The sequence below is a fragment of the Cryptotermes secundus genome, unplaced genomic scaffold (genome assembly GCF_002891405.2).
Source record: "Cryptotermes secundus unplaced genomic scaffold, Csec_1.0 scaffold1016, whole genome shotgun sequence".
NCBI lineage: Eukaryota > Metazoa > Arthropoda > Insecta > Blattodea > Kalotermitidae > Cryptotermes > Cryptotermes secundus.
The window spans coordinates 226,626-237,824 of NW_019724759.1; the positions used below are offsets into that span (position 1 = coordinate 226,626).

Here is an 11,199-nt window from a genome sequence, read left to right on the forward strand (position 1 = left end):
CGGGAAACCTAGGGAACCGAAATGCAGAGATCATCGAGTGTGATGTGCCTATCCTGACGCATGACTCGCTCAATCTTCGCGACTGTCTTGTCAGAAACTGACGGTCTCCCAGTTCTTTTTTCGTCGTGTATTGCAGTATGACCAGATTCAAACTCCCTACACCACTTGCGGATGTTCTTTATGTTCATGCATGACTCGCCGTACACTTCCACCAATTGACGATGAATTTCAATTGGTTTAGTCCCTTTTGCGTTCAAAAACCGAATAACTGCGCGAATCTCACACTTCGCGGTTTTAGTAATCGGGATCTCCATTTCTAACAGCAACCGTGCCAAGACTGAGCGTCCTAGCTACGTGCGCGCATGCTTGGTGGTATTGGGGGGAGTGGGGGAAGCAACGAATGCAACAGGGTTGCCAACAGCCTCATGAAAAATTACCCAGCGCTTTGGAGACCTTACTTTTGGAATCAGCTACATATCTTAAAACCAGGACGACGGATGGAGTCCAAAAACCCAATATCTCTGGGTGTTATACATCATCGTCAGAATCCTATAGTAACTACTTGTATCTACTGGTTGTTTCATGAATAGGATGATCGCCTCAGTGTCCATCGTGACTATTTACAACAGTGTCTTCTCCTTTGCACAGAACAATCCTGAACAGGTTCTCTTTGAACAACCTTCATATGTGGATATATGATTGCTCCTAATGTTTATACTTGACACTTTTCTGGTATGAGGTCTCAGGAGCCTTATGGTGTTATTAATGACATCAAGGAACATTTTATTTAAACAGTAAAATATAAAGTTAAAGCCATCCCTGTAAGATGCCGTGGAGGTCCATAAGGTTGTGAGATGTCAAGGTTCCCACATTTTCTACACAGTCACCTCACAGATGGTTGTGTGGCAGAAAGAAATGCTGGAAGGATATTGCTGCTTAATTTCAAAATTGGAAATGCCATACATGGGAAAAAATGTGTTCATTTAAAAAATACTACATGACCACATGGGGCAGAAACATTGACATGGGCAAAGGCAGATATCAGTGAATTGACAGCAGCTGAGACAAGATTTCTGAGAAGTAAAGGAGGACAAGCTAGGAGAGAGAGAACAAGAAATAAAATAATTGGAGAAATTTAAAGATAAATACATAGGGCAATAAATTAACAAATAAAGAAAAAAAAAAGAGTTTAGCACATTTTAAGAATGAATCAAGACAGAATCCCGAAGCAGGTTTTAACCTGAAAGTAAAAGGAAAAACAGCCAAGACAAAGACTTCGGGAATAGATGAACAATCATGTACCATAAAATGAGAGATGAAAGGATGGATCAAACACAGGAACATAACTTCCCATCACAGTACTCTTTCACTTTACCACAACTACAATACATAAAGGTAAAGGCAAAGTTGCCCCTGTGTCCAAGTAATTAAGGACTGTGCTATGAAGACATTTGGGGGAATGGAGGCACAGATCCACCACTGTTGCCCTCAGCACTAGATGGAAGTGAGTGGTCAGCTTTCCACTTTCCACTACTTTTCCTGTTGGATAGAAGGCTGGGTAGGCCCCAGAGCCAAACTGGACACTATGGTGAAGAGAAGTAACTTGTACGTGCCAGAGAATTAAACCCCAGCCAACCAGCCCATAGCATGTCACTATACCAAGTGAGCTATCCCAATCTGAAATGTCACAGTACAGGTAGAGACGTTACTCTTTACTTCATGCATTTAAGAAATACAAAAACACGTATTTACCTTCTGTTGCACTGACACACTTCACACGGTCTCGCACTTCGACATTGTAGTTTTCAAAGTACATAAATATGCCACGGGGGTCATATTTTCCTTTTGGATAATACACTTTGGAATAGCTGTGAGACCATTCAAACCTTTCATAGCCATCATAAGTGGCTAACTTCCCATACACCTGGAACAGAACACTGTACTGCGATTTCAATGCCATATCATTCGCTTTATAGGACTGCCGGCTGACTACTTAGCTACTAACAGGACTACAAAAAATACTCGCAACAGAATCCTTCTTTCAAAGCTGCTCAGTTAGCCATGAAATTCCCAGTATTTTACTGACCCCAAGGTTTACTACCATGTTCATAAGAACCAAACATTAGGCCTTAACCTGAACAAAATAAACCCATGCCATGCCCTTCCAAACCTAGTTCCATAAGATCAATTTCAATATTATCCTCCCACGTATACCAGGTCTTCCAAATAGTCTCCTTCCTTCACATTTTCCTATCAAAATTGCATATGCATTTAGCTTCTATTCCATGCATTCTACATGCTCCATTCATCTCATCCTCCTGATTTGTTTGTCCTAATAATATTTATCAAGGAGTACAGATTGTGAAGTTCCTCATCATGTACTTTTCTCCAGCCTCCTGTTACTTACTCCCTCTTAGGTCCAAACACTTTCCTCAGTACTCTGTTATCAGACATCCTCAGTCCATGTTCTCCCCCTAATGTGGGAAATCAAGTTTCATGTCTGCATAAAACAACAGATAAAATTATATTTGCACAGATTTCAAACCTTAGATTTTTGGAAAGAATATGGGAAGGCAAAAGATTATGGAACTGAATGGTGACAAGCATTTCGCATATTTAATCTGCTCTGAAGTTTTCATATATGTAATTCTGACTTCTTGTTGTGACTCCCAAGTATTTCAACTTTGCCAAATCTATGATATCTAAATATTCAGAACCTCAAATACTACAAGTCACTGATGTTGAATGACAATGTTTACTCCATTACATGAAAACAACCCTGAATTAATTGCTTTACAAGAAAAGAATGTTTAAAATGAAGAAGGTCAATTTCAACATAACATACCTCGAAATACTTATGTAAAAAAGAGAATGGCATATATATTTCTCCTCCTTCCTTGCGACAACCTATGCTGTATTCTCCATTGATATTGCAATCAATTTCTTCATATCCTTGCAAATCACTGCTGCCCCCATGTTCTATGCCATCTCCACCATATGCATCCTGTAAAGAATAGTTAAGCATCAGTTTAACCTTTCAAAGTCAAATTTAATATGAAAAGTGTCAAATCTAATATCATGCATGTCTGTACTGGGAGCCAGCGCAGTTGGTATAGAAACAGGCTAACGGCTGGATGACCTAGGGGTTGGAGATTGAGTCCTGACAGGGACAAGATTTGTCTCCTCTCCATGTCATCCAGACCAGATGAGGCCCACCCAGCCTCCTATCCAATGGGTACAGGGGTTTCTTTCCCCCAGGGTAAAGTGGCCAGGGTGTGAAGCTGATCACTCACCTCCAACCAATATCCCAATGTCAAAAATCTGTGGATCTATACATCTATTCCCCAATACATCTTTATGGTGTGGTGCTTAATCAATTAAGCATATAGACAACATTTTATCTTTACATGGCTGTACTATAACCACACGAACATCAAACTATGCCTGGCAGATAATTTAGATTTGTAGCTGCATTAACAACACTTAGTTACTATAGGATTCTGATGATGGTGTATAACACACAGAGATATTGGGTTTTTGGACTTTATCCATTCATTGTCCAGGGTTTTAAGATAACTAATAAAAACACGACGTTTCGGAAACTGGATCTGTTTCCGTCCTCTGGTGAGGGAAAAACACCTATTCTGTTGGGTCCCTTAGAAAGAGCTAGCATCAATCACAGTTAGTTATCTTAAAAACCAAGACGATGGATAAAGTCCAAAAACCCAATATCTCTGTGTATTAACCAACACCGTTAACTCAGACTATAGACCATCAAATGATGGAACGGTAGTAAATAAGGATTGGAAATGATGTGGAAGAAAGTGGTTGAGGCATAATTTAAAGTGTAAAGAATAAAAGTAAAGTTGTCCCTGTGCTTATATGATTAAGAACCATGTCATGAAGACATATGGGGAAGCAGAAGCATAAGTGCATGCAATGACGTTGGCATTAGATGGAGGTAGGCAAGGAGCTTTGCCCTAAGGAAAAGAGTTCCCAGAATCCTCTAGAGAGCTCGTGTAGACATGGCGAAAAGAGAAAACTCTCTGCCCCTGAATTGAGAAAGTGAGAAAAACCATAAACACCTTATCAGGATAGTCAGTTTCCCTGCTGAGATTCAAATCAAGCAACCGGCAAATACAGCTTCTTAGACAATAAGGTGCTGAGAAGAATAGTTGGACCGAAGAGAGGTGAAGTGACAGGAGGCTGGAGAAAACTGCATTATGAGGAGCTTCATAACTTGTACTCTCCACCAAGCATAATTAGAATGATCAAGTCAAGGACGATGACATATGTAGGGCATGTAGCACGCACGGGCAGAAGAGGACTGCATAATGGATTTTGATGGGAAAGTCAGAAGGAAAGAGACCACTAAGAAGACCAAGACATAGGTATGTGGATAAAATTAAAATGGGTCTTACAGAGATGGGATGGGGTGGTATGGACTGAACTGATCTGGCTAAGGATAGGGACCAGTGAAGGGCTATTGTGAACATGGTAATGAACCTTCGGGTTCCATAAAATGCTGAGAAGTTCTTGAATAGCTGCACAACTGGCAACTTCTGAAGAAGGGCTCAGCTCCATGAAGTTAGTTAGTTAGTGGTACAGCCTTAGCCACTGTGCCTGGTAACAGCTTCCTTTCAGATCAATTATCCAAGTATAACTGAGTCAAGAACCAGACACTGAAAGATTCTGTGGTAATTTGAAATGGAACAAAGTGAAATGAGTTAATTAAAATAAAGTTGAGTCTGTGTTAACTAATTAAGCATTATGCCATGAAGACATATGGGGGAATGGCTGTATAGATTCAGGTATTATTGAACTTGGCATTAGGTGGAGGTGTGTGGTCAGCTTCACAACCTGGCTGATTTTCTCCCAGGGAAAGAGTCCCTGCTTCCCATTGGATAGGTGGCTGTGTGGGCCCCAGAACCAGTCTGGATAACACGGGGAGGAGAAATATCCTGCCCCTACTGGAACTTGAACTCTAACCCCTCAGTTGTCCAACCTATAGCTAGGCGTTATACTGACTGCACTATCCTGACTCCTGAACTGAACTATCAATTAACAATTATCATGCACACAAAGGATGTATCCATATGTTAATTCATAGATATATGATACAAACTCCATGGCTTTAGTCCGAAAGCAAATTATACCGACCGAGGGACCACCTCTTGTCGGCGAAGTTGGTGCCAAACTTAGCAGATAGAGAGTGTCATGTGGTCAGCGCAACGGATCCCCACAGCCATTGATTTCGGTTTTGTAGACCAGAATTCCTTGAAATAGCTCCTCAATTATCCTCACAAGGCTGAGTGGACCCCATTCCACACCAACTACTTCTCAGAAAATCTGGTAGCGCCAGAAATCGAACCCAGGACCTCTGACCACTAGACCAGACATTCTCAATAGCAGTCACACCTTATCATGGTGGGGGTTGTCAGCACTGAAAATCTCACACGTTATGACAGCAACAGTGCAGCTGCTAGTAGGGTCTCCCTTCCCAGATAAGCAGAGAGGCAGGTGCCAGAAGAAGAGCAATGCCCAGACCCTACAGGCTGTGGGTTGCGTGGATTGGCTGGTAATCTCCCCAGTTACAAAATATTGTGGCATGCCCACTCAAAGCCATAAATGTAGAGCCAGAGGAGATGGCCGTTGATAGGGAATGAGAAAAATATGGTCATGGATTCTGATGGGACTCAAATCCAAGAATTACTGTGCTGGTGAGGGCCAGCAGCAACTTAACTGAAGTTAACCAAAGTTAGTCAGGCCAAGTCCGAGGCTGTTGGGAGACAGTCGCCCCTCGGTGTAGGCATGGGCATAGAAGTGGGAGATTCACAATTTTTAGCAGCCATTATATAGAAACGCCTTGTGAGGACAGTAGCGAAACTATGTATAGTGAACCCTTGAATAACTGAGAACAGAAGTATGCATACTATGGATTTGTGAAGTGTAGTGAGTTGTGTAACAGTCCAATAAATCCACTGACCAATCCAAACCCCATGTTTAGTCACTGAACATGTGTCAATATGAATATTTATATACTTAATTGAGATATGCTGGAAGAAGAAAATTTATGGAACTGAACTGACTATTACATAATTATTTTTTATTCAACATGGTATTTATACAAATAAAAACAGTTTAAAATGGACATATGGCATCTTTGTAAAAAACAATCAGCCCTTGCTTCTCACTCAAAATTATTACAAAATTGGAAGTGAGGGAATTACCTACTTTGTTCAGCATTACCTATATACAAATCTGGTCACATAGCCAGTCAAGAGATTCCCTAAAGGTTCACTACTAAATCTTTGGCCATATGAACCCCACCTTCCTCATGACAATTAACATACCACAATTCAAGCATTTTCTACAAATATGAAATAAACTGATAGTGAGACCTCAAAACAAAGTGACAAAATCTGTAATTTTAAATCTATTTCTTCCAAGCTGATAAATAGCTATGCTACTGTACTAAGTGTCCAATGTGTTATTTTCCTTGTAACAAATACATGGCACCAGAAACACTGCATTATCATCTGCCAGTCTCAATAAAGCTGTAGAAATAAGAACTCAGCCAATAAAGTACAAATTCATTTGCAAGTATAATGTGGTCACCATAATGTAAACCTATCTGAAGTTTCTTCCATCATCTCATTACCTGAAGATTATAATGAAGATTACCGACACATTAAATTCAAGTACAATTTCTGAAGAATCAGATCAGATAAATACACATAATCCATTCCTAGGCTATAATACTACATTCAATAATTTCTACACAAAGCATGTTATATAAAGTACCTGCCCACTGGGCATCTTCTTGTTACCGGTGTCCCATTCTGCACCCTGACCACCATTCTTGCGATTCCTACTCGCCAACATAACATCGCCACAGCGTGTCCATAATGACAGTGTTACGACAACTACTGCAGCACACAGCAACAGTACAACCTTCAAGTTGATGCGGATCATGCCGAAGGCCTAGTGCTATGGCAGAAACTGGTGACCTATATATATTCAAGTAGAGGTACATAAAGCTTATGACATGTTCTATATGCAATAATACAAATGGTGTCGTGAATGCAGCAATTTATTTGGTTGTAGATCTTTGTCCTCTCTTCCTCTACACTACATGTTTCGGCCGTAATTGGCCATCATCACGTGTATTTTTCACTACATAGCTGTCACACTGCACACAGTCCAAAATCTAAAACATCAGCCTGTCAGTTTTGTTTTAAAATTTCGCCAACACACGCCCGTCAATTTGATTTTAGAATTCCAGTTTAAAATTTGAAATTTCTAAAATCAAATTGACGAGCGTGTGTTGGCGAGATTTTAAAACAAAACTGACAGGCTGATGTTTTAGATTTTGGACTGTGTGCAGTGTGACAGCTACGTAGTGAAAAATACACGTGATGATGGCCAATTACGGCCGAAACATGTAGTGTAGAGGAAGAAAAGGCAAAGATCTACAACCAAATAAATTGTTGCATTCACGACGGCATTTGTATTATTACATATAGACGTGCATAGTGCAACAGGATGCCTAAATATAATATAGTAAACTTATGACATGTAACTATAAACTGTTTCATCTACGCGGAAAGGAATGAAAAGTTTACGCACGTACCTGTTTATATTAATTAAAAGTACTCCCACAAAACGACCCATTCAGGATCTTCATTTCACTTACTGTTTTTCACATTATTTTACATTTGGTTTTACTTGACGCTACAAATATTGCCCACACATGATCCTCCGTTCAATGTTTCAAACAAGATGGAAATGTACGTATCATTATATTATTAACTTATTTATATTCCAACTGTCTTAACAGGCCATGCACAAAAACAGAACATAACCCTACATGAGATACGAACGTGAAAACTAAGCGAGACATTCGATTGCTTCGAGAGCTCGAGGGCGATGACGTCACGAGCAGGCACGAGCAATGGTCGAACATTTGCTAGACTAATATGCACACGGTTGTAAGATTATGTAGAGCGATGTAGAGATGCGATGTTCCTGCGCGTTTAATAAAATTTAATACATTTTTTTTAATTCGCTTAGTGGGNGGGGGTTGAGCCCGACTGGGTGCACTCGGCACGGCAGCCACTGATTGACCTATTGTACCCTGCACCGGGTGATTATGATGGAGAATTTGGTGGAATGAAGATTGGCAGGAGAAACCGAAGTACTCGGAGAAAACCCGCCCCAGCGCCACTTTGTCCACCACAAATCCCACTTGACCAGACCCGGGATCGAACCCGGGCCGCCGCGGTGGGAAGTCAGACACTAACCGCTTGAGCTATGGCGCGGCCCAAAATTGAATAAAAGTGTGCATGAGCATTCTTTTTGCTTATAGTCAATCAATGACTGGATGAACTATAGCGTTGTGGGAACCGCTTTATGTGCAAAGTTTCGTATAACGCGAATCCCCAAAAATTCTGCAAGAATCACGTATTTGTTTCGAAACGTGTCTTTAATTACGCGAATTTTTAATTATGCAAGATATTCAGAAGTGCATTTGAGAAGTGTTGCCAACCTAGAAGTTACTTAGCAGAAGAAAACTGTTATATGTTTGGAGATTCCACAATATTTCTTTAGGGTTTAAAGAATCTCGGTAAATGAATGTAATTGGGGTTAGTGGTGTTAGGCAGATAGAAATACAGTTGAGTCATTAGTACCAGAGCCTAGTCTTTTTGAGGTTGAGGCTGCTGTTAAAAAGTTGAAAAGTATGAATCGCCAGGTACTGATACGGCAGTAAAATTTATTGAAATAGGAGGTGAAGCATTGTGTCCTTACATCCATAAACTCGTGATTTGGAATAAGGAAGAATTGCGTCAGCAGTACAAGGAGCCTACTCTTGTGCCTGTTCACAAGAACGGAGATAAAACTGACTGCAGTAATTATCATGGCATGTTACAGTTACCAGTTTCGTATAAAATGTCATCCAATGTTCAAATATCAAGATTAACTCCATGTGTCGGCGAAATTATTGGAAGCCATCAACGTGGATTTCGAAACAATAGGCCAACTACTGTTTAGATTTATTTGTATTTCTTTGTTTTCATTTCGACAGAAAATCTGGAAGAAATGAGAGTAAAAAAAAGTATAGTAAGCAAGTAAAAGTATCCCTGTAACAGGTCGTGGTGGCCCATTGGGTTGCGAGATGTTGAGGTTCCCACATTTTCTAGATTTTCTTTATTGCTAGTGAGGTGGGACTAAGTCCCTTGCACTGCAGCCACTTCTGGCCTATTGTACCAGCCTCAGATGATAGGTGAGGGTGATTGTGGAGCAATTGGTGGAATGAAGATTGACAGGGGAAACCGAAGTACTCGGAGAAAACCTACCCCAGCGCCACTTTGTCCACCACAAATCCCACTTGACCAGACCCGGGATCGAACCCCGGCCGCCGTGGTGGGAAGTCAGCGACTAACCGCTTGAGCTATGGCGCGGCCACATTTTCTAGATAATCGGCTCATAGATGGAGGCAAGGTTGTCAACCTTACACCTCTGTCGCCCTTTACCCCCAAGAATATTTCAAGACTATTCCTGTTACTGATTTCTGATAGAGGTTGAGTCGACCTTAGGGCCATAGTGCGGCTGGAAGGATTGGGTCAATTGGAAATATTATGACCTCATCGGGACTTGAACCCGCGACCTTCCGGTTTGTAGCATAGTGCCTCAACCAACTATCAAAGAAATGGGAGTACAATAAGATATAAAGTAAATAAGTAAAGTAAAGTAAAGGTATCCCTGTAACAGGCCGCGGAGGCCCATAGGGTTGTGAGATCTTGAGGTTCCCATATTTTCTAGACAATCGACTCATAGATGGCGGTAAGGTTGTCAGCCTTACGCGCCGGCCACCTTTACCCCCAAGAACATTCCAAGAATATTCCAAGAATATTCCTGGTACTCATTTCTGTTAGAGGCTAAGTCGACTCCAGGGCCATAGTGCGGCTGGATGGATTATGTAAATTGAAAAAAATCCAATGACCTCATCGGGATTCGATTCCGTGACCTTCCGGTTTGTAGCATAGTGCCTCAACCAACTACGCTACCGCGTGCCCCCACAATAAAGACATTTATACTTTAAGAAAGCCTACGATTCGGTAAGGAAGGAAGTGCTGTACAACATTCTAATTAAGTGTGTGATACACTAATTAATCAAATTACAATGTGTTTAAACGAAGTCTACAGTAAATTTCGCGTAGACAAACCTTTATCTGATATGTCTGCTCTTCAGAATGGTCTGAAAGAAGGAGCTACTTTAACTCCATCGCGTTTAAATCTTGTTTTAGAATTAATATTTTGTCTGAAATAAGCACAAGTGTATCGGCCCATCGTAGAATTTGAACCCCACATTTCTAACCTGTAGGCCGAAATTTCCATTACAAGATCTAACGAGAGCAAATCCTCAGCACAACTGTCTCCACGAACTGTACATTGTATCCTGTCGGCTGTAATTGGAGATCGCCGACTGAAAGCGAGTTGAAGTACCAACTTCTTGCACTCGGACCCACCCTCCCGCATCACCAAACGGTGCGGTGATACTGACTGGAGGCACCGAAGCACCGCCTCCGACTTCCAGCAGAACTATTTGTACCAGCGAATAGTAATGGAAAAACTGCCCCAGTGTTTAATTAAGCACCACACTATGGCAGAGCAGACTTGCTACGGGCTGGACGGCTGAGGGGTTAAGTTCGAGTCCCGGTAGAGGCAAGATTTTTCTTCACTCGACGTCGTCCAGACCGCTTCTGTGGTCCTCACAGCCTCCTATCCAATGGGTACGGGGTGTTCCTTCCTCGGGGGTAAAGCGGCCGGGACGTGACGCTGACCACTCACCTTCAACTAGTGCCAAGGTCAAGAATACGTGGATGTATACATCCATCCACCGATACATTTTCATTGCATAGTGCTTACTTAGTTAAGCACGGGAACAACTCCTTCTTTACCTCACCATGCTATGAAGGCGTATGTGGGAGTGGAGGTAAAGCTCCACGAATTTTTAACCTGGGCACTAGGTGCAGTCGTCAGGTTCATGCCACGACTGTTTTGCCCCACTGAAAGAGCCCTCGGTACCCACTGACTGCGATGTTGGGTGGGCCCCAGAGCCGGTCTAAGCACCGCGGGGAAAAGAAAATGTCTTTCCCTTACTCGGTTGTCCAGACAGTAGTCCAGTCACTGTACTGA

The 11,199-nt window shown here is 41.7% G+C and overlaps 1 protein-coding gene across 1 annotated transcript in view; it reads right to left on the minus strand.

Annotated features, from left to right (window-relative positions):
* The window catches only part of LOC111862967 (D-glucuronyl C5-epimerase B), a 13,743-nt gene extending 5,812 nt beyond the window's left edge, over nt 1–7,931 (minus strand). Inside the window, exons 1-4 of the mRNA XM_023848860.2 lie at nt 7,634–7,931; nt 6,805–7,010; nt 2,846–3,004; nt 1,753–1,924 (exon numbers count right to left, since the gene is read on the minus strand). Coding sequence (XP_023704628.1) covers nt 1,753–1,924; nt 2,846–3,004; nt 6,805–6,975 — 502 coding nt within the window. The 5' untranslated portion in view covers nt 6,976–7,010; nt 7,634–7,931. The remainder of the gene's footprint in view (nt 1–1,752; nt 1,925–2,845; nt 3,005–6,804; nt 7,011–7,633) is intronic.
* Nucleotides 7,932–11,199: the final 3,268 nt, after the last annotated feature.